This window comes from Copadichromis virginalis, linkage group LG10, assembly GCF_057382275.1.
Source record: "Copadichromis virginalis isolate Kocher_CV1m ecotype Utaka linkage group LG10, C_Virginalis_male_GT1.1, whole genome shotgun sequence".
NCBI classification, from domain to species: Eukaryota; Metazoa; Chordata; class Actinopteri; order Cichliformes; family Cichlidae; genus Copadichromis; species Copadichromis virginalis.
In genome coordinates, this window is record NC_140627.1 from 10,382,814 (window position 1) to 10,407,479 (window position 24,666).

The window sequence follows — 24,666 nt, forward strand, 5'->3', positions numbered from 1 at the left end:
CAATTAGCATAATTGCAGTGTACCTAGAGCTGTACTCGCTGATAGGCTGATAATATTTATAATGAAATAGTTTAGACAGAATGCTTGCCATGGTTGTTTTTTTTTTAAATTTAATTAAATGTAATTGTCTGTTACAGTTTGTGATAAAAATCTGATTCATATCACATCTTGTAAAGTCCTTGAAAAATGCCTGAAATGACGAGCTGATGTAAGTTACATACTTCAGACAATGACAATTTATCAGTCTTCAGACTTCAAACTTCAGTTAGAGAAATGTAGTGACTGAATCACACTGTTTCTATACAGAGATCATATATTTAAAGCATATAAAGCACAAGACAAACAATGATAGGCTAATAATAACTTTTTTAAATGAATACTCCTATGTGATACACGCATATGCATATGATGTGATCTAAATGTGTGGAACAAATCGCAGGAACACTACATATTATAATGCAATCCATTGCAAAATTACCATAAACTGGATTAAAACATGACATGATTAAATAAACACCATTACAGCTGAATATCCAGTTACTAGGCTATTGTAGTTTTTTTCCTTTATACTATAGACAGTATATAGGATCCTATTGTGTTTCCATCTCTTTTAGTGCCTTTTGTGCCACAATTGAATTGTACAAAGCTGGCATTAGTAAAAAGAACAAAAGGACAGACATTCATGTGCTTTTTGGCCGAGGAGTTCAAACAGCAAAAAAATGAGATTCTCTGCAGCTAATAAATAATTTTTTGACAGACTAATTAAAGTCTCCCATGAGTAATACAGTATGTTAAAACTTCTTTTCCTGATGGGACTCATTAGCTCTCCTCAAACATTTATCTATTATCGTTTTAGCATCGGTACACATTCACACAAACACGAACGCGCACATGGCACACAGACGTGCACTAAACACATTCAGTCACAGTCCTCACCTGCCACGAGTAATATCCACATCCTCTTTTTTCCATCGCAGCACAGGCGGCGGGTCACCATGGACTTGACACCTGAACTCTACGCTCTCGTCAACTAAGACCACCTGGTTCACTGGCCGTTGCACAAACACTGGTCTTTCTGGATGTCGGCAGGAAAGATAATACAGAGGCGAAATTTACTTTTGATATACTGGTTAAATGATGTAGGTGGCAAAAAAAAAAAAAAAAAAAAGCTATGATCTATTATTTTCTGAACCGAGCATATGTGCGTGTCAGACTTCTTACCAAAAACTGAGAGCTGAGCTTTTTCACTATCTCTCTCCCCAACCATGTTGGCTGCCACGCAGACATAAATCCCTGAATCACTCTTCTTGGTATTTGAGATGGTCAGCTTTCCTCCACGGACCTGAGGAAGAAAAGGCACCTGTAACTAGAATGAACCGGGTTCAATACAAAGTCCTTTACCCCCGTGACAGTTCCGGGTTAATGTGAGTAGCTGAGTATGTGATTTAGTGTATAGGTCCTGAAGCAGCAAAGGAGTCCCCTCCCTAAGGGAATTAACCTACTGTGATCCTGTCGTCCTTGAGGTCAAGACGAGTTTTATCTTTCCTCCAGAAGGTGGTTGGTTCCGGATGCCCACGTGGCGGCTGACACTCAAAACTCGCAGTCTCTCCAACTGCCACAACCACGTCCTGTGGATTCTGTCTGAAGTCATCACGCAACACTTAGAAATATAAAAAAAGAGAGCAAGGGTCGTTACCATTTCTTTAAGAAAATCTACTTCAGGTCACTAGTTTAAATTTTCATTCAAGTTCAGCTGTTCCATTATGTGAACCAAAAATTACCTTTAAGATTGAGCACAGGCTAACAGAACTCTATGACTTTTTTTTTGTAATTTAAGAGTTCAAAGATAATTCTGTCAAGTAGACTGTCGCAGGAGACAATCGCCCATCTGTCTCCGATAATACAGTCATCACTCTGAGGGCATACTGAATGTATGGGCTCTGCAGATAAATGCAACACCATGTATATATCTAGGTGGGGTTAGCGGTACAATGTGCAAAGGAAAGACACACCAAAACACAGAAAGAGACATGAAAGCAAAGCACAACTATTAAAGACACACAAACAGGCAAGTCTAGATAAGAAGTAAAGTAAATGATCATGCATTAAAAATTTAAACTGTAATAAGTCTGACTACTTGAGGCTGAATCACTCAGTGTAAAAGTACCTGATAAAAGCAAGTGAGCTACACTCTGGTAAGTGCACAAAAGACATTGGCATACGGACATAGACATCAGCCTATGTGACTCTATACTAGCAATGATCAGGTCAACATTGAAATACCTGATTGGGTGAGGTGAAAAACTTTGATCATCTTGCTACAATGCAATGTTATCCTTTGAGTAGAATCTACACAAAACAACCCTGATTCCATGAGGTCACCTACAGCCTACGGGATGCAAGGCTCCACAGCTAATGGGCTAGTGCTGGACACCACAGTATCCTCCTCGAACTAAACACACTCAGCAGGTTCAATCTCAGGGTACCATGAATTATCCCGGCACTTTAAAACTACTAATTTTTCTAGAAAACTTTGATAGTAAAGTACACACTGGCCTGAAATTCACTGGGTCCCTAATTCATTAAAATTCATATTCTGTGAATTTTGAATACTCCAAAAGCAGCCCAGTAAAAACATGAATAACTCTCTTCATAAGTTTAATAGCCAGAACTTACTATTTACTCACTTGCTAATGAAAGTTCATGAAAATGGATACTATGGTTCAAAATGATATTAGGCGTCGGTGTGTTATGGCTATGGTGAAATCAGGCACCTTGAGATGATTGAAAATAGTCACTCTCCAATTCATTATTGTGTTTACTTTAAAACACTACCGAGCTGCATCAAAGGCTGCACAGCGGACTCTTAAATAATTCAAACAGTTATTGAACATTTTCTTATACAAAATCGATGATTTTCAATGTTTTATGAAATTCATTACATTCATACATTCATTTCCTGTAATATTTCTTGACATAAAATATTTATTTATTTTTTCTCTTTCTGAGACCTTGGATGACAACAACGGTTGGTAATGGGCCTGAATTTTTCAGCAGACACAGGGTCAAACTTTGGTTTATTAAAAAGAAGTTGAAACACTGCATATAGGAGTTAGGAGAGGTAGTGCAAATAGTGAGTGGGGATACCAATTAGATCAGACTCTGTTGGTGGATGTCTATGAAAAAACACAGGAGCAGGAACAAGGCCAGATTTAGAACTAAGGATAAAAATTTGTTTCAAAACAACATCTTTAACAGAGATGCTCACGTTATACCTGAAGTTATACACTGACATGATATGCTATGACACCTGGATGAAGTATGGTGGTTAAAAAATATGCCTTGTTTATTCTAATTTTCTGTCTAGGGAGCTGTAGTTCATTAGAATGCCATTCATGAGCACATTCTCCTTTCTTCCTTTCTTGTCAACATTTTAATTTACCCACGGCAGGGATATCTGCTCTTGATTTTGTGTGTTCAAAGGATCCGAAACATCAAGGATTGTCAAGCAGTCCCTGTAAAAACCATGCATTTTGAACAGATGTATGTGATAGCCGCTGCTAAGTTAAAGGTTAATGCTTCAAAAACTCCCCACTTCTGTCACAGTTGTTTTCCACATATCATTTTTAAAACTAGTTGTTTTTTTTAACTAACCACAGGATTGACTGTACTGTAAGCCATCACTGAAATAACAGTTAAAAATAGATATCATGATCTGGTTCATGCAATGAGCTGTTGCCTCTTTACATTAACAGCTTTTGACGTCTTTTATTTATTTATTTTTTTAACAAGTCTTGCTCTAGGCCTGTTTTAAATTACAAAGTGTGCTGTATGGCAACAATGATGATTTACAAAATTAAAAATAAATAAATGAATAAAGGGAAGTTTTCAAATTAAATAACTGTCTGTTGTTTAATAAAATTCTGCTGTTTCTAATTTTCAGTGAGATGAATTAATGAAAAACTAGAGCACTTTATCATATCCCACACTAGATGATAGCCTGTGTTTGCTTTTCATCCACATTACTGCCATAAGCTATTCTGCTGATATACTGTAACATGAATTCCAAGTCCCAGAGGACACCTCTAGTGAAAAAGCAAATCAGGAAGGAGCCAACAGCCCTTTGGCCTAACTGTCAATCACATCCAGTAGCTAGAGTAAACGAGCCTCAGTCGCAGACACTACTTTGGCACAGACATATGCCTAGCTGGCTGTCACGTTGTACTATACGCTTGCTGACCCATTCCATGAAGGCAACACTGCACTCATCCAGTCACACAACTGCTTTCCTGTTTTTGTGTTGTCACATCAGAGATGCTTCTCTAACAGCTTGTCCCAAGAGACCGTGAAACACACAGGAATAACTGGAAAACCAGTTAGTTGAAGATGAAGTGAAAACCCAATTACAAGAAGTAAGTCAGGGGAAAAGGCAGTCTGTCTTAAACAAAGGTTGCTGGTTTAATGTAATGGTGGAGTTTATAACTGTCACACTATGCTGGCAATACCATAAAAAAGAAACATATTCTAGGCATGATGTCTGGTGTCAGATACTAATCCATTATCAGCCACTTGCAGCTATACAGTATCTAAATCTAAAGTACCAAATTCTCCCTGTCTCAGTGTGAGCTTGGTCGAGCAGCCAAGAGCCGAAATGTGGAGGTCACAAGTCCAAGAGGAGTTTTGAAATATGAAGCACATTTATTTCTTCTTCCAAAAAACACAAGAAAACATATTTCTAGCCAAAACCTCTAGCCAGACACCAATTCAAAATGCAACTAACATAATCTCTACTCTACTTTAATCCTATCTGGTGCATACCAGATAAAGAAAGAGTTTCTTGCACACACACAAAAATGCTCAATATCCACATAAAAAGCACTTCCAAAGCAATTTACAACGTCTATCTATATTGACAATTCCCCAAATGCAAGTAAATATCATTCAAATAAATATATTAATACATCTAAACAGTAACACTAAACACCCTTCTAACTAATACACACTTGATAATACTCTCCAGGAAATAATAAAAGACTCTACTGGGCCTAGGCTTCTGCTTGAACATATCGAGACTGTGGAAGAGGCAGAGGTAAATTTGTATAATGGATGGATTACATTGTAGTGCTTGTGTGCTAGTAGCTGGGCAGCAAATATCTGTGTATCAATTACTCCCATTATTAATAGCAATGTTCTGTGGTAACTGAATATAACTAGCAGTTACATTCTGATACACTGTACCTATTGTCTCTGGGCTATTTTTACTTGTGATGCCACACATGATTTAAAATAACAATTTATCTCTTGATTTACTTTGGTTTGCCATGAATGGTGCACACAATCGGTTTTATCTAAATAGTTTTGGAAGAGAGTAACTTACAATTTCTTGATGATGGGCTACTGCAAACTTGAAATTTGGTCTCATTAACAAAGGCTGCACAGTTACAAATTATACACTTTAAGGCGCAGCGTAGTAGTGCAGGGGTTTGCACTGCTGCTGCATTGTAAAGCAAGTTCTTGGTTCAATCACCTGTCGGTGTCCAGTTACTCTGGCTCCTTCACACAGTCCAAAGATATCTAAGTTAGGTTAATTGTTGATACTAAACTTTGTGACGTGAGATACTTAAAGTGTATGAGTAAAACCAGAGAAGTGCTATGTAAATGGCATTCTGTGAACATTATCAGACTATACATAAAGCAAAAATAATAAAGCCCAGCAGTCTGACTGCTGCTTTCTCTCCGATACACTGAAGTAAATATGTTTTCTTATACAGGAGAGATAAGATTGTCACAGTACACAGACTCGTCCTGTCTATTTCAAATTATTTTGATTCACTAACTTACACGAGGCAGAAAGAAGAAAATTGTTCCTTCTGTATGTTTCCTGAATTTTCCATGCTCACTTATTCTCTGTGCAAGGAAAGAACATTTCTACACAGATATTAGTGACACCCACTGAGAGGTCTAGGCAGGTTTCTGTGAGTGCTAAACTCAAACTTATGCGAGGAATAAGGTTAAGGTGATGTTAATCTGTTGATCTTAAATGTGGAACCCCTGTGGAGGCAGCATCCATGCGTAAGCTGCCACCACTGCCTAATGTTGTCTGATTGAGTACTGCTCAATTATTCAAACAAGGCATTCAGAGGACTCACTCATTTGCCAGTTACATTTATCAAATCAGAAGGAGAGTGACTTGTAAATGGGCTTCATTTCGTGGCACAATGGGTGGTAAAAATATGTGACAAGGTAGAAGTGTCTGAATACAAATAACTATACAGAGGCTCATTCTATGATTAATAGAAAAAGGGTGGTAATGTGGCAGTTGTAAATTCTGAGATATTCCATCTCACTGTTTTGATTTCTTGAGACTCTCTACAGGCTCACTCTACAACTGAATTTCATTACAGCATTTCACCAGCACATCAAATCTGTGAAGATCCCACTTGAGTACTGGATGCATGTTGCTCAGTTTGCAAGCTGCCCAGATGACTCAGAAATAGAAAATCATCTCCATTTTGTCACAAGTACATGGATTTAAAGCAGTATTTATTAACTTACAGCAGGTGATGTTTCAAAACATGCCTTGCTCTATACAGACAGGGCATTTATTAGACGCTGTATTATCTGGTATAACTGCTGTCTCATGTACCCATTAGGCATGCATACATTTACTGCAGAGTCTATCTCCAACAATGCACATCAGCTTAATATTAGTCATAATGCATCGCTTCTGAAAAAAAGTCATAGTCATGAATCCATAACGAATAAAAATTGATTTAGAAAAAGTTAGCCCAGAGCAGCTCAATTAGATAGCTAGATAGGTGAGGTAATGATGTAGATATGTAAATTGGGAGGTTTATTCTGCGTATTTAAAATATCGGAGAAAAATCTTTCAGGTCAATGTAAGAAAATGCAGATTACATTTTTTAAAAATCATTGTGGACCTGCTAGTCGAGTCATTTCAGAGCAGTAATTAATCATAAAAGGCATTTGTACAATATACACAGTGACAGATGGTGACTGTGTATATTTAAATTACAAGCAAATTAACACAGGAAGAATTCTGTGTCTCATTTCCTAACATATAGTGTTTAGAGTGCCTTTATGAGTCAATGTTATATAAACTGCTTGAGGTATAGCAGCGCTATACCTCAGGAGCCAAAATGAAAAGAAATATGTGCACAAAGTATATGACTAGTGAGGAAAGATGAAGATAGTAACATCTGAGTTGTTGTGTGTAACAGATGGCTGGATTTCCATTTGGGACTCACAGATGCGGTGAAGAAATGAGGTGCTTCATGTAGACAAAGCTTGACACATACAGTCAACATATTATACATTCAGGTTTAAACAGCATATCAGCCTTTATTTATAGAAATTGTTATAGCAGCTCTATTTCTGTGATTACATTGTATTTGAGCATAAGGAAAATCCTGCTATTGTACAGCCTTTTGCAGTCAATGATCCAGTGTCCACGAACAAACTACAGTCGTGCCATTTCTTGTGACAGAGGTCTACTACATTTTTGTTTTCTTTTTCAAGTTTGCTTGAGGTTGTTTTTTTTTTTTGAACAAGATAGCCTGTAGGGACATGTCATGTTCTCAGCAGCAGTCAAGGATGTCCCATATCTGTCACATGCATAATATCTACACTGACATACACGCACATATACACATAAACAAACAGAAAAACAGCTGGCCTGTTCCTATATCACAAACTGTGCTGATGACCATAACACATCATCACTGTTCAAGAGATAGAAACAGAAACCAAGACAGTTATGCCGACACGCACTCATGGAACAGGGACAGGGAACATGGAGTCAAGAAGGCTATTCGCATTGGGCTTTTTTTTTTTGAATAAATAAACAACTTAGCATGTCTGTGCCCTAAAAAAGTCATCAGTAATCAGTCAGGACTAAGATCAGCAGGGAGATGAGGAACATTTACACAATGTCCCCTGAGGCTAACAGCCCAGTACAAACGTGCATTACCTATTATAGTTCTGGCTTCCCAACAGGAAGACACAATATGAGTAAATTAAGCCCCCCTTCTTTATATAAACAACACGGTAGCCTGAATATAGAACTATATACACTTGAATTTCTGCCATAATTGCAAGGTGTAAGAGTATCGATGACATCAAATGTAGCAGAAAACAATAGACTGCATTGGCTTGAAGCCTTATTGGTGTCTCTACACACTTTCCAAGTATAATTTGTATTCCTGACAGCTCCTTAAATATATATATGTGAAAATCTTTATTTAATTCAGCTATACTTATTAGTGCACATTACTATTAAGTCCAATTATGACCCAATTTTATTTCCATTCTTGCAACATGAAATATAGAGGGGGAAGACCAGGAGGTACATAGTAACTGAGGTCAGCAGCCTTCAAAAGTATGTTCAGACAGCCCTAGCACCGCTTTGCTTTGCTTTTTTGGCATCATTAGTGTCAACACCAATTAGTGTCAATACGAGAGCTGAAAATAGATGAACGGTGAAATCTGTGTACGCCTGTGGCAACACAAAAATTTAGCAGAGTTTTAGATGCAATTTCGTTTTTACTTTGACTTTAGCTAGCACAGGCAGAATTTAGTGAATGCTATTTTGAATTGCTGTTTGTTTAAACGCTCCTCCTTAGCTTCATTATTAACCATAAAAGGACATTTTACTTTTCCCCTCTTTTCAACCAGATATGTGACACACACTAACACAGGGCACATTTTACCCATATCTTTACTCGTAACCTTTCTTTCCATGGAACGTTTGAGTGAGAGTTTACACCTCACGCTATAAAAACAGTCATTATGAAATCTTTGGCCTTTGAGTTAGGAACCAGTCAGCCACCGTGAAGGGTTAAGAATAAATGCCCGATACCATTGTCATGTTTAATTAACCTCCGTTCTCTTGTCGTGTAAAGTAAATTGAAGTTGTGGATGGTATAGGAGGAATCACCCCTCCTCCCATTACCCACTCCCTCATCTCTCACTTGCTTTGCCTCTAGTTACTGTAACAGCATTCCCTCGGACCACATTTCCACATCTATAATTAATTACTCCTGTCTGCATGAATTTCTTCGCAAGAACACATTCCTTTATCTCTAAGAGTAACCTATGTAAATCTGCTTCTCCCTTCTCTCCAGAGTCACAGTTTCAATCTCATCTATATAAACCGCTAAATCCAGATGCACTGTTGTTTGTACAGCAGTGTTCAAATATTTTTGTGTGGACTTAGTTTGTGAATTTGCATTTATCGAGACTTAATTCCTACCCATTCTTCCCAGTGTTCTATCTTTCTAGTTGGTATCTAAAGATAAAGAAACCTGCCTTGATACTTCACTGTTAGTTATTGGAGAAAGAAGAAAAGGAGAGAAAAAAATGGAAGAAAGCAAGATATATAAAAGGTCAATCACAATATTTTTTTCTCAAAAACCATGGGTGTCATAGACCCTTAGAGCAATATTTTGAAGAAGTACAACATGAGCGGAAAAATGAGTCAGGGATCAGAATCTCACATTTGATTCGCCTTGTTTCACTAAAGCAGTGGTCACCAAGGGGAAGAAACCTTACTTGCAGACACTAGTTATATCTAACTGAATTTATGCACCCTGCTGTGTTTTATATTCATCATTGTTATTATCATCACAGTACTGCACAGGGTAAAAAGAAAAGCTATTGCAGACTTTTAAAAGTTAAAATGGCTTGATCTTTTCTAGCAACCACTTTTTTCTCTTCACTTTTCTGTTCACTACAACCTTGTCCCAGCTTTGGGAATGGTCACCGTCTTCTGTTTATACCAGTAGAATATATGCAATTTCCAAGCTGTCTTGAGTTATGTGGGAAAAACTGAACTAAAAAAAAAAAAGTCAGAGAATATCAGAAACAGAAAAATCCAACTGAGATGCCATGATCTAAGCACCTGCACAATGATGTCCACCAGAGATAGTAGTAGTAGCCTATATATAGAACTATATGATTGAATTTGAATGAATTATTGGAACAACTATGTAGGGCACAGCTCCTCAACTACAGCTGTCATTCAACACAAAAAAGAAAACTAATTAATATGATAATCTCAGTCAAACACATTAACTGATGATATATGGGAGGTTTTGTTACTTTGATTGCACGGATTTGACCTTTGATCTCTAAATGAGAAAATTAACTGAATTAATCAAATATATATGAAGGCTGGATATATAACAGTCTATCAGAATATAAACTGATAGCCTGTAAAAAATGTACCATTTCTCATTCAGGTCTCATCTCTGAATCTGAATACGTAAATTTTAATGTTTTGGCTATGGCCATTTTGAAATTTGTCAGATTTGGACGAGAGAGTAAAATGCCAAGTTATAAGCTAACGTGACTTAGCTTGGTTAGCAAACTGTAACCACAGACTGAATGGATGCAATATACGGACACAGATATCTGCTAGTTAGAACCAAAAATGTGCACTACACTTCTATATTAGAGATTCTCCCAAAACACCACAAACATGGGGCAGAAGATGAATTCTGTGTCTCAAATTAGCCAAGGGAAACTTAGCAGAAAGCTAGCAGCTAAGCTCTTTAACTTGCAATAGGTGAGTTATCAATGCTATATAGACCCTCTTCTACGGGCTTCAAGTTTTCAACAAGGCACAGGACCGTATTATCGATTCTGTGCCCTCATTAAAAATTATAATAATAATAAAAATCAAAGTAAAAAATAATAATTGAAAAATAATTTCTCATAAAAATAGATCACCATCAGCAAGCCTAAACTTATTTCTTCGCAGCTAAGAGTTTTGACTAGAATATAGATAAGCTATTTAACAAATCATCAATTTAAAAAAATCAACTGAACAGGACAAAATTCAACTTATTTTTCATTCCTTGGTACAAACACAATCACACCTACACAGCAAAATCTCCAGTGTTAACTGATTTTCTAACACTGGAAAATAACTCAAAATGTTAGAAATATTCCAGTGTTAGAAAATCAGCACTGCTTAGTGTTAGTCATTGTAAATCTTGAAAACTGACTAGGTTACTTTTAAAAATACAACACTGTCAAAAGTGTTCATTTAACACTCAAAGGAGTGGACACATATAGACACTCTCTAGTGTTAATTTAACACTGGAGATTTTGCTGTGTAACATCTAACATTTACACTGATTTAATAGAGCTGATGAGCTAAAACTGGCTGCCCACAATGTTGATGTATTAGTCAAAACCTCATTTAGCATTTCAAAGTGAAAATCCCAAATGCACAAGGAAGGATAAGAGTCCAGTTATATCTCCTAGTAATTCTTAAGCTTCTCCCACAGCCAACTAGCCTCGATACAAATACTCCCTTGAGCAGTTTAGGAGATTATTCACCACAAACTGCAGTTAATCACATCTATGTACACCTTCTGGTAAGCCCCAGGTCACCAGTTACATACTCTGTATGTACACAGCAACTGGAAGGGAGCAAGTGTTGGTGGCTGATCCATACCTGCTACCTGCAGTACCTTCCTATGATCCCTCTGTATGTCCTCCATCACATAAAGCAGATTAAAAAGCACTATCTATGAGACAAAAGACTTTGGTGCCACTTCAGAAAATGGCATCAATTTTTCATATATGACATTTCCATAGAGAGATAGGTATGGAGAATCAGACCAATCTTCCAGTGATAGCCCATCATGGGGTGATCGGTCTCAGCTGAGCGAGGGCGTCCTTTCCTGCATGAACACACACAAGCATATTCATCCACACACAGGGAGGTACATGTGCAAACACAATCACACCTAACTCCTCTATCTTTCTCTCACACACACATAAGACAAATCTGCTCCGTTCATCAACACATTCTTGCTGCTGACATCCACATTTCAATTTCATGTCTCTCTTCATCCTCTGTCTTCTATTTTTCCCCTCACATTCTCCATCTGTGGTACATTTTTGCAAAACAAAACAAAGGAGTTGGCGTCTTTCAACTCTTCAGAAAGTTCTGTTTATCCACGTAACCAGGCATTATTCTGTTTCACAGCAATCTAACCCGTCTATCTCCATCAAACCATGCTCCCTGAATCCCTCCGCATATCCCTCCCTAAACACAAAAAAGCACATGTCATTTTTCACGATGAATCCAGCGGCAAAAATGTAAAACAAAACAGACCAGGAAAATCAAAAATCACAGTTCGTTATTTGAGCAGAGCGTGTGGTGCACTGCTTGACAAAATAACTGTAAATACTGACACGGCTAATCTCAACACAGCTGTTAGTATTAGGTCCTTTAATCCTGGTCCAGATCGGTGATGTGCTCACACTGGCTTGGGGACAGATGAGCAACAGCCACCAGGCTGCCAAGTAGGCTAAAGGCAGCAGACTGGCCTGACGCTCACTTTTCGACATGATAAGCCGGGAATCCGTGAGTCTTTGTGGTGCATCATACAGCCTTTGACTAAATATCACACCAGATCACTGCAATGTATTTTTTTTCTTACCTTTGATCATGCCTGTTACATACATCTGTGCTGACAGAAATCCTACTTCTGAACAAAAACAGGGGTGCATGACAGGAGTGGTGCACAATTTTTATTTATCTGGTATTATTATTTTTTCATTTGTTAATATTAAATTATTAAAAGACAAATAATTTCAGTGTAAACAGCACTGATGTGTCGGGTTGAATTAAAACTATGTAGGTGATACCAATTTTTAAAAAAAGATGCTGTAAGCTATGGAGTGGCACTATGCTAATAACAAAAACAATGACAGCTAATGCTCTGCTCAGCTTTAGCTTTCTTCTGAAATTAGTGTAATGTTTTTGTAGTATTATAACAGGAACATCTAAAGGGAATTCTCTTTGAATGTCCTGCAAACCTGTCTCTATGACTGAATAAAGCGACAAACAAATCTGAGCGGCACTTGCTCTCTGAACCATCTATTGTTGATTCATCAGTTGCTTTCCTTCCACTCTTTCTTCCTCTAATTATAGTGTGAATACTAAGTAAATCCTTTTAAGCCTGGCAGTAAAGGGAAAAAGTAAACACACGCTACATATGACGTGCATCAGTACAGTTAGCTCAGATGCTCTTCATATAAAGAAGGATAATACCTATTTGATTTTCTAGTCCAATGTTTCCTCTGATTTTATCAAATCATATTTGTTCATGCTTTCATAATCTGTCAATCACGGCTTCTAACTGACACACTATCACTCACTGGTGAGTGCTCCCTCTGATGAAATACTGTGCACAACAGAGGGATGGTTCTTTTCCTTCAAGCATCATAATAACCCTTTAAATCTCTGTGAAAATGACTGCTTTGAGAGGCTGACTGTGCAAGTGCTGCACTTCTCTGTTGCTGACATGCTGGAGCCAGTTGCACTGACTTTACAGTCTGATCTGCATACGACGCCATGTGCCAGACCCGATTGTCTGTGGTCAGGAGAAGAAGCGAGAGAAAGAGACACGGCAGCATCTGTGCCACGTATCTGTAAGAATAAAGGTCATAAGTGTAAGACATGCAATAAATGACTGACAGATGGAAGCACAGACATGGATGCCAACTCAAATTCTCTAGGTACACGGCGTAAGGAAACTGACAATCCTGTCTCAATCTTCTGGATTAGGAAAAACAACCAACACCCTTGCGGCATACACACAGGCAATGCAAACAAACTGTACCCTGTTCTGTACAGCTTCTTCATTGCACAGCTGGAATCTAGAGAGAAACCGTTAAAAGACAGAATTCACTAAAATTATGGCATCCTAAATATATTTTTTAAAATCACTGGGCAGATATTACACCAAATGTATTTTAGATGTAAACTGCAATTGTGAAACTGGTTTATTAACCCATTGGTGAGCCTGTACAATCTTAGTCAGAAAGCCCAGGTAGGAAAATGACAACAAAGATTTAAATCAGCTCTGTAATTGGCTATTAAAAGATACTGCAGGTTTTATATGCCAAAACCAATGAACAGGTTTCCTTTAACTGCCAATTAGTAAATCTTCTAATCTTCTAGGTAAGTGCTCAGATGCTTTGAAATGAAATTTTCAAAAACAGTAGAAAGTGATCAAATATTATCTTTTCATAACAACGCCACCCTGTTATGATTTGCGGTGTTTTTTCATTCATTTACGGCGCAAAACTATGAGGGCAGTGGATGTCAAAAGAGAAGAAACAAAGTTGTCAATCATGACACGTAAGTTGGCTTTTTATAGTTAATAAAGTAGTATTCAGCCTGTGCTCCCTGCACTACAAACACTGCACTTATTATCGTTAAGTTGCACCAATTACTGGCTGGCAAAGGCATTTGAGAAAAGCACCATTAAACCCAGCATCCGAAGAAACAGAAAACAGCCGGGTGTTTTCTCTCAGGGAATGTAATTGATGAGACGCTGTGGAACAACACACCCACTGGAGCATCCAGTCCCTCAGCAAATTATTACTTGGCTTACAGTATGTGCGGCGTCTACCTAGTTGTCATTTCTTATATATCTCCTTATCATTACATACTTTGACTCATAGATATCAAACATATATAATACTGTGACTATATAACATCTGCTACCATAAAATCAAACCTTTTTTTAATTTCTTTTTGTGTACAAATGTTTAATTGCGCTTAATGTTCATTGTAATTATTGCCATATTTGGAGTCAAGATTAATGTTTGTGCATTTTAGCATCACACATCTCCGGGAAGCAGTGATGTGCATAAACAGAGCTGCATTCAAAGTGTGCTCAATAGACAGTCTAATCCACACAGCAGCAGGAGAATCGGCTTTCAGACTGACACCATGAGCCTTGAACATCCACACATTAATAATGCACTTCCCCCCCCCTAAATTCTTTATATTAGAGGCTATGTGTAAATAAATTATTTCTGCATCTCTGAATGAAATCCACAGGGTGAGCAATGTGTAAAAAGTGTCCTTTGCTAAAAAGCGCAAGCAGTAAGTGGCAAACACTGTCACCAAACAGCAAGGAGGCCTCAGGCCTGAAGTGAGTTTGCATGTTTTCCCTTTGGGTTATATACCTCCCTCTACATTCCAATGACGTGCACGTTAGGTGACTTGAAAATTATGAATTGCTTGTAGGTGGGAAAGTATTTGTGGTCCATATGTGACAATGGGAAGGAAAAACTCCCTTTTAACAGCAGGGATCAGGCTCAGAAAGGGGAGCCATCTCCTTCAACCAGATGGGGGTAAGGGGAGGTAGATGGGACAAAAGACACACTGTGGAAAAGAGCCAGAGTTTAATAATAACTAATGATTAAATGTGTATATACAGAGGTGAAGAGCTTAGTGTATCATATGAAGCCTCCAGCATCCTAGGCTTATTTCAGGGTAACTAAGGGCGGATTCAGGATCACCTAATCAAGACCTAATTATAAGCTTTATCAAAATAAAATTTAAGTTTTAAGCCTAATCTTGAAAGTAGACAGGTTCCACTGAGGAGGGGCCTTAAAGTTGAAAAGACTCTGCCTCCTATTATGCTTTTGAAATACCCTGAGAACCACAAGCCACCACCCTGAAAGCAAAGTGCTCTAGTCAGGTAATAAGGTGCGAATAATCTTAAAAATTAAACCATAATGCTGAAAGTCCCTTTTTTGTTAGGTTTATCATGCAAGCAGTGACAGCTAAGGACTAACAACTGTTTATCAGTTCACCAATCAAATATTTCAAAAGCTTGATTTGTTGGGGTTTAATTCTGAGATATCCATGCTCCACTCAGGGTGAACCAAACTTTGGGCAGGTCAAATGTTTATGCAACTCCCCTTCATGTGCCTCTAGGTGAAGTTTCTATTTACTTGTAACAGAGAGTTTGAGAGCATACTAAGGAAACTGTTATGGTATTTGGGGTTAGTGTTTTGAACTGTATTAAATGCCAGGTTTATCAAAGCCTGTCTTCCATCATTTAACAAATAGACTGCAGCAGCATGTTTAGTTATAATGTCTAAATATATATGGGAAAATGAACATCAGGTGGCAAATACACATAATGTGTATTTGTACTCATGTGACCTGTTTCACAGCTGTGGCTGGTGATTTGACAGCCACATTAATATCACATGCTTTAACTGATTGTGTGTCAGTGTGATAAGTGCCACTCCTTTTGAAAAGGATAAGGCCTGTGAAAATTGACAAATTTCATCAGTAAAAGTCTGCTGAAAACTATTCATGGATGTGTGAGGTGCAGTCAGATAGATTACTCTTGAGTTTCCAATATCTGGAATCACATCTCTGCCCCCATCGGCTTAATGGACTGAATCCTATGGGAACCTTCGCTCCTATGTTACTGCTCTACACCACTTCTGGCTCAACAAAAGCCAAAAATATTACCGCATGAAGGTGAGTAGACTCTACATTCCCTTCGAAAACGAAATTCAAAAGGCTACGATTTATCCAGTAAGCACAAGAATCTTTCTTTGGCGCATGCAAGACCTTGAGGAGTCTTATCCACCTTGTCAGCCATTTGATGTAGGTATTAAACTATCCCTTCATATTCTGGGTGCAAGGAGATAGGGGCCAAGCATAATGAGCTAGGCTATCACATAAGGGTAGGCTTCAATATCTTTCAATTTTAAGGAAGGCTTTCTTCACTATAGCATTTTCCATTAGCTGATTTGTCTTCATCCTATGCAAGCAGTCAGAATTATTGCGAAGCAAACAGTTTTCTTTGTTTCCTTATCATTTAATTGATCAGCGGAACGATCTGTAATAATGAATTGTTTCTGAATTGCAAATTCATAAATGGCAGAGCGCAGCATGTAGTAACAACTTCATTAGCCGGTGCTTGAGGTTTTATCAAAATGAAATGCTCATCGTAGTGTTACCTTGCATTCACGATCCTATCTATGACCAATCCATCTTAGAGCAATATTTAACAAAAAGAAGACATTCCATTGTAAGCAGTTCTAGCTGAACAAATTCTACCTTAGACCGTGTGTACTTTTCTTTGTTTGAGGAGTATGCATGAATTAGTAATAAGCTCAGTGATCCCCTTGCTGCTAAATAGGTTAGTGGAAAGAATATATAATTATGTATGAGGGAAGATGGAGGTTGTGACTGACAGTTCTACAGATATAAAAAAAAGGAAAAAAAGAGAAGAGTTTGTTAATTCTGGATGGGTAGCTGTATAGTTCCAACCTTGGTGGGTGAGCTGTTGAGCACTACATGCCTGAGTTGATCTGCACTGCATCTCACTGTGGCTCACTCTAAAAAAACCCTCACCCACAGAGAGTTCCCCAACTGTCACATGCCACTGAACCACAGTAAATACAAACACACACGCACACACACAGCATAGCCATTTTCATTAACAGAACCACTGGCACACTCAACCCAGCTGGTCCCTGAGTCGACACTGGAACTGCACATCTGGTGTCAATGCTCTGTTAGAGGGAGGCCATCTGGTTGGGTAGAGGGAGGGGAGAGGGGAGACAGGACCAGAGTGGGGAAGTCTAAAGACGTTTGGGGAGACAAAAAAAAACCAGACTTCTCATCGATACTGTGCCATCGGAGGTATGTGCATTAAAAAAATGGATCTGTTTGTGAGATGTACTACATGCTCTGCGTGCATTAGTTCGCTTCCGAGTAAGAGGATTAGATGTCAAAGTCGGGTTTTTCTCTCGGAGCATTTGGAGCTAATGGCAATGAACAGATAGCTTGTTTAATGGCTCTGACTCTCAGCATAACACACGTCTTCTCAACATGAATAATGCTCCCTCTGTATTGTCCCATGGCTTCCATGAGGAACTTAATATTACATAATACATAGAAACATTAATAATTCTTAAGTGTTTCCATGTGACGCTGCAGTACATTTTTACTTCCCTGTCCTTCTTGCTGTAATGTTTTACGTTATTAAGCATTGCAGTTCCTACCAGTCTGCTTGTATTACACGACTGGCTGTTGACAGGATGCCTGTAAAGAATCTAGGACTATATGATATTTACCTATATTGAAGAGATTCTCCCCTTATAGCTGCAAGCGTAGGCCAGTGCAATAACCGTTTATGACAACTAGTTCTAAAGACATTTACTCATACACAAGTCCAGAATGTATATGAGAGGTCCTGCATTGGTTTGCAAGCAGACAGAGAACAAGTGCATAAGCATTAATCTGTTACTGCCACTTTGATTACATTATTAAGGACTCATACCACCAGTGTGACAGTGATATAGTCATGCACCTCACTTTTAGGCTTTTGATTTGTGTCAATGTGAGGAGAAAGGTCGGAAATTGACCACCAAAACCTTTGAATGCACCCCAGCAATGCACTTTACTTTACCTTAAAGAACATACACACACGCACACGCACAAAGTGCCTTCTGCTGCCAGTAGCCGACTGAATCATGCTCTTATTAAACCTTGATCGGAATTCGAACGAGGGCATTATCCACTTACAGTTATTAATGCTGCGGCTCTCAAGGGAGGACAAAGCAGACAGCGACGGACGGGGTGGGGGGTGGGTGTATGCACACCGCACATACAGATGTTACTATAAAGTTCTGTCTGGAGGTAGGGTTCCTGAGATTGTATACATAGATAAGGTTTGCACTTCCATTAAGTAGGAGTTGGATAAATATCCATCTCTCATTAAATAGAGAAGCCCACGCACACACACATACATACACACACAATTATCAAACTAATCATCAAAATGTTGTATCTGGATACAATAACCACACCAAACACCAAATGCTTGATTAGTGATAGGAAGGACTGCTCCTAAAATCCCAGCCTCAAGGAAGTCAAAGAAAATGAGATTCTCATTTTACATTTCCAATATACTACAACCTCAGCATCTCTTAATTAGGAACCAAAAGACAGTCTTTATTTTGGCAGAGTTAATTAAGAAAGAGCAATATTTGCACAACTATTGCAAGGTACAGTAGATAAACATAAGAGCACGGGAAGAGCAAAAAAATATAGATAAAAGTGCTCGTCAATGTACTGTAATGCCTTTACGGGAAGGCAAGTAGAGATTAGCTGTCAGTCCTGTGAAAGACAGAGGTAAGGTGTCAATAGAGAATCAGAAAGAAATGTTGCCGTGTTACGGAAGTGATAATTCTGTCTCTGCATAGCATCCAGGGGGCATTTTGTGAAAGCATCCTCTATGAAAACTATGAGAATTAATAGCCTTAAATTCTATCTCTGCTTGAAGGTTTTGCACTAGAGCACATGCTCCTATAACACTGACATCCAGAATTAGTCTACGTGATTTGAAAAAAACACATTTACTTACAAAAGCCTTGGAAATACACTATTTGGACTATTTCCAGTTTTATATGCTTTATTTTTTTTAGCTCTATGTTTGTGTAACGATTTAAACAAGGCAGCACCTCTTAAGTGTGCTGCTGTTTTCAAGGGGCTTTGTTTAAAACTGTGAACAAACAAAGGTTGTATGGAAACCAAATTGATTTTTTTGCCACCTACACACACTGCTTTTAATTAGACAGAACTGAATCATGCGACTGTTTCTATTGTGTCTGTGGAAATAAATTGCATATGTGCATTGCACTTGGATCATTCTTTGCCTTACATTCATTTACACACAAGTTTCTATCAATTTGATTATTTATAGATGGTATTGCACATAAATTGACAGTGACTTTGTTAGCTAAAGCATCTGATTTGCACCTGTAGTTTGCAAAAAAAATGTCCTCTCTCTACTCCCAATGCCAGCAACTTGAGGCTTTGTGCTTTTAGCAGTTTATCATCCTCCCTAATCCCAAATAGCCGTTCCAAGAGTTACAGCACCTGTACGTGCATCCGCCGAGCCACATGAATTTTCCTCTTGGGGATTGCATGATACCAGCAAGGTCTGACTGCCTAGACAACGCAGTAATACAAGGGGAGTGGCTGCTGCTGAACACAAGCCAAACCAGCTAGACGGGGGAGGGGAACACGTGCAGGGAAAGGGAAGCGACAACTGTGGTTGGATCTGGCTTTGATGAGAAGGCTTGAGAAGAGGGGAGGCTCAGTCTTCAATGGAAGCAGGTGTGTGAGGAGGTGATAAGAACATTGTGACAGGCACTACACACAAACACCCTGGCACACACACACAAACATGCAAACAAATAAATAAATAAAAAATACTCCTGCAAACACCACTTACTGAAACTGTTCCTTCAACTTCAACACTAATTTAAATGGCATCCCTTCAAATAACTGAGCCTGCACTCCAACTCTTTTCTGGTCCCTCGTAAGAAGACAGACAGAGAATTATGGTGTGAGAAGAGAAACATTTAAGAGGGGAATGAAAATGATGAGAAAGGGGAAATGGGAGCGAGGTTGATTTAGGCAGCTAATATTGTGGTAAACAACTCTTTACTAGCAAAGACTACACGTGTCTCAGTTTGCACTGTAAGGGTTTCAGGCTGCGCACATATACTGCACACATATATATTAATTTATAAGCATCCCCAGTGGGTGCTTTGTGGTAACATGTGTTACGGCACAGAGAAAAGTAATTTATGGATAAGATATTTGTTTGGCTGGCTTATTTCAGAAACCATTAAGATTAATTAAGTGCTGCTAAATGTGGTGCTGTGGAGTTCAGATGTTGCAGATGCATTCTCGTCATTAGCTCACAGTTTATTTACCCCGCTTAACAGCTTCTAATAGCCTAAGTAAAGCCAGACCAGAGCGTTTTAATGGCTGGAAAACAGCAAGTATGATTTAGTGATCGAGAACGACTATCAAAGTGTTAATGTATAATCTATAGTGTGGGAATGTAAATCTAAATCATGCACACTTCAGCACAGTACACACCTGCCCATGCTTGTTAATCACAGGCAGAGAGTGAGTGAGATAGAAAGCAGGCAATTAGACACTCTGTCATCAAATATTTGGTTTGTTTGGCAGGAAGACTGCATTAAAGAGTGAAGAAGAAATCGCCAAGTGTCTTCAGCCTACTTTATATCCAGCCTTATTTCAAATAGACGTTACACAAGTAATTAGCTCCAATCAGGGATTAATTGAGCTAACACAGAAGGAGAAGGAGAAGGGTGGCTTTGGAATTGTTCTACTTCAGCATTTGTCCTATGTCCAATTAAAAAATCATTTAAATGACTGCCTAACTGCTCACTACAACTTCACAATGTGTTGTGTGTGCAGTTGCACTGCATAAAGATCCTGGTGTGAACATCTGCACTTCCATAGAAGTGATAAAATTCAAACTTGAGATCATAACTATTACAATGTGTGCAATACTACAGAAATCTTCAGAAAACTAAAAGGTGGATGATAGTATTTTGCCAAATGTTGTTTATCGAGGTCAAGACATTTTCACAAGATTATCTTTTCTTGATTTTCACTGCACTGAGTCATGTTTGCTCAAGAGAAAAAAACTAAAGTGATCACAAATATTCCAAAATGTCAGCTAGTAGTTGTAGTTATGTAGTTCTGTGACTAAAAAGAAAGAAAGGAAGGAAAATGTGATTAACAGTCTTCTAAAAAAATCTAATGTTGTAAATACTTAATACAATATAAAATAATTCAATGAAATATGCAAAACAGACAAGAAAAATCATATTTGATGTTGAAAAATACTTATGCTTGACTGCTCAAGGAATAACTTGTGCACAGAAGCTGGTTATCTGAGGTTATCTGAAACTTACTGAGGCTGTCAGAGGAAAGGAATGGCCTCTTTAAACGTGGACACAAATGTGAAACCAGTGTTTGGTTGCACCACTAAAAGGATTTTTGCTTTGTTTTTCAGTCAATTCAACTGTAGACTATTTTTTTCTGCTTCAAAAGAAAATAAATTCTGCTAATTTGTGTCATGACTTACATTGGCATCATCTACAGTTTGGACAGAAGTAGTCAAACTGAGGAACTGGCAAGTTGTCTGTGAGCGGCATTAACCAGCAGACAAAGGAATTTAAATTAGCAATTTTAATCCCATGGATCCTTTTTTTCAGGCTCTTATTAAAAACAATAGTCATGAGGCATCTGCCACTGCACCTACCAACATTTGTGCCTTTTTTAAGTGAAAAAGAGTCCTAATTTCATGAATGCTTTTGTGTCTATATAGACCAAAACAAGCAGTGTTTGTTCCTCTTGCAACTTTTTGTTGTATGGAAGGTAAACATACTATTTATATCATAACTTTTTAATTATCATCATCATTCCTAAAACCATGCATAAGAAAACTACACATAGTCATCCATTTTCAGAGGCTCAAAAGTAGTTGGACAAACTACCCTAGGTTTGAATACAAGGATTGCTTTCGATTCCTATCTCTCTTACTCTCTCTATGTCTTAAGAACTACAACATTATTTTTATTAACTGAAAATTATTTAGTTTTCATTTTTGTAGCCAAATTTAAAACAGCATACTGGACTTTTCTGAGAAGCTAGAAATTAATCAACCATAACACTGAACCACCAACCACAAAAACGGTTTTCTTTGTTCAGGAATGCAATCTGGGCATAGTAATGGATGAATTATTACAAAAACCATTAAAGAGGATTTTGGTAATTTAGAGCAGCTGTGGAATAAACGTACAACCCACTATAAATCTTTGAGGATGTCAAAACAAAATCAACCTTGTCTCTTAAACATTGACTCTAAAAAACTTGAGCTGTCCCTCTGATGTACTCATTTCGGTCTATGAAAGTCTTAACATCAGCTCTGCTCCCCTCCACCTCAGCCTGCTGTCTTTTTGTTGGTGCCATGGTCTCAAAACCGTACATGGTAGTAGGTCCCACTACCTTCATGTACACCTTCTCATTCACTCTTACTGCTATCCTTCTTTGATAAATCACCCCTGACAGTTGTCTCCATCTGGTCCACCATGTCTGCACCCCCTTTCAACAACTGACTCAAGGTATTTAAACTCATCCGTCTTCACTTCTCCTCCATACATCTCCAGCATTACACCTGTCTCGCTCTCATTCATGACATATTCTGTCTTGCTTCGACTGAATTTGATTCCTCTTCTCTCCACAGCATACCTCCAGCTCTCCAGGCACTCTTCCACTCATTCCCAACTTTCACTGCATATCACAATATTGTCTGTGAACATCGTAGTCCACAGAAACTCCTGCTTAATCTTCTCTATGATCCCATTGCAAACAAGAAGGGGCTCAGAGCTGATCCTTGGAGTAATTACACGTCAGATTCAACACATCTATCACTTGTGCCGCACAGGTAACCACTGTCTCGTTGTCCTCATACTTGTCCTGCACCACCTTCACATACTTCTCTGCCACTCTTGAATCCATGATACAATACCACAGTTCCTCACTTGCCACCCTTCCATGGGTTATCTCTAGATCCATAAAGACAGTGCAACTTTTTCTGACCATTGCTATACTTCTCCATCAACACTCTCCACGACTGTGTTAAACAGTCTGGATAAAATCCAAGTCCACTGTCTCACTGGCATCTTCATACCTCAAGAAGTATGTCATAATCAACTTTCCACTCTTCATCCTCTTCATAGCTGACCTCACTTCCTCCTTACCAGTTTACTGCACTTCTAGATTTACTTCTCCATTCATTCATCCATCCATCACCCTTTCACTCTCATTTTCTTCATTCATTTTCTCAAAGTTCTTCTTCCACCCTCTCAGCACTGTCTTTTTGGTACATTTCTATTGCTATCCTTAATCACGCTAACCTGCTGCACACCCTTTCCAGTCATTTTATAATCTATCTTTATCATCTTTGCCACCTCTCTCTTTGCTGTATCTCACCTCCCCATATTGTACTTTTTTTTTATTAACCTCTTCCTCTTATATTGCCTCATTCCACTACTAAGTTCTCTCATCCTCTTTTCTTTCTTCAAAAGACACAGGAAATACCTTCTTGCCAGTTTCTCTCGTCAAATCAGAGCTCTACTCTGCCCCACTACCCAAAGCCTGTCTCAATGCCTTCCTGAAGTCTGTGCAATATTCTTCCTTCTTCAGCTTCAGCTCTCCCTTCCCTCCCTTCCTCTTCTTGATTTCCAAATTCATCCTACTGACTACCATCTGATGGTACCTAGCTACATTCTCCCCTGACACTCCCTTGTATCTTTTTTAGATTGCACTGTCTACACAGGATACAGTCCACCTGTGTGCACCTTCCTCTACTCTTATATGCCACCCTATGGTCTGCCCTCATCTTGAAAAACATCTTCACCGCAGCTATTTCCAACCTTCTTTTCCCCGTGTAACACCACAGGAACAATAGTCAGCAGTGTGGAAATAATAAGCCAAACATGCTAGGAAAAAACAGTGTACACAAAGTAGACGAGCAGTGTAACTAAACTTGATGGTTCCCAGCTACCTGCAATGACAATTGCATCTACAGTACTGTGGTGAAGATGAATATTGTGGCAAAACTCAAGGTAGCCAACCATAGAAAAATATGGCACACTGATTGCCCATTTAAGAAAATGTCTGTGAATATGAATACTGGTCAATGCATCATCTGTACTACCAGTATCACTGAAACCATTGAGGTCATATATACATACCATTGCCACAGTAATCTTAAAATCACTTATAAATTAAAATCACAGATATAGATCCAAGATGCAGGTAGAGGAAAAGACAAAATCAGGGAAACCAAAAAGTTGGAGGATGTTAATTGATTGAGTTGCAGAAGGGAATCATAAGAGACACATTCTGGATGAAAAAGAGGTACAACAAGATAACTGAGGTTCTAGAAACTGTCAACTAAAGGC

The 24,666-nt window shown here is 38.4% G+C and overlaps 1 protein-coding gene across 1 annotated transcript in view; it reads right to left on the reverse strand.

Moving 5' to 3' along the window:
* LOC146699845 (roundabout homolog 2-like) overlaps positions 1–24,666 on the reverse strand; it is an 82,976-nt gene that overhangs the window by 35,666 nt on the left and 22,644 nt on the right. The window contains exons 3-5 of the mRNA XM_085469766.1: positions 1,503–1,660; positions 1,222–1,342; positions 937–1,075 (exon numbers count right to left, since the gene is read on the reverse strand). Of these exons, the coding sequence (XP_085325892.1) occupies positions 937–1,075; positions 1,222–1,342; positions 1,503–1,660 (418 nt within the window). The remainder of the gene's footprint in view (positions 1–936; positions 1,076–1,221; positions 1,343–1,502; positions 1,661–24,666) is intronic.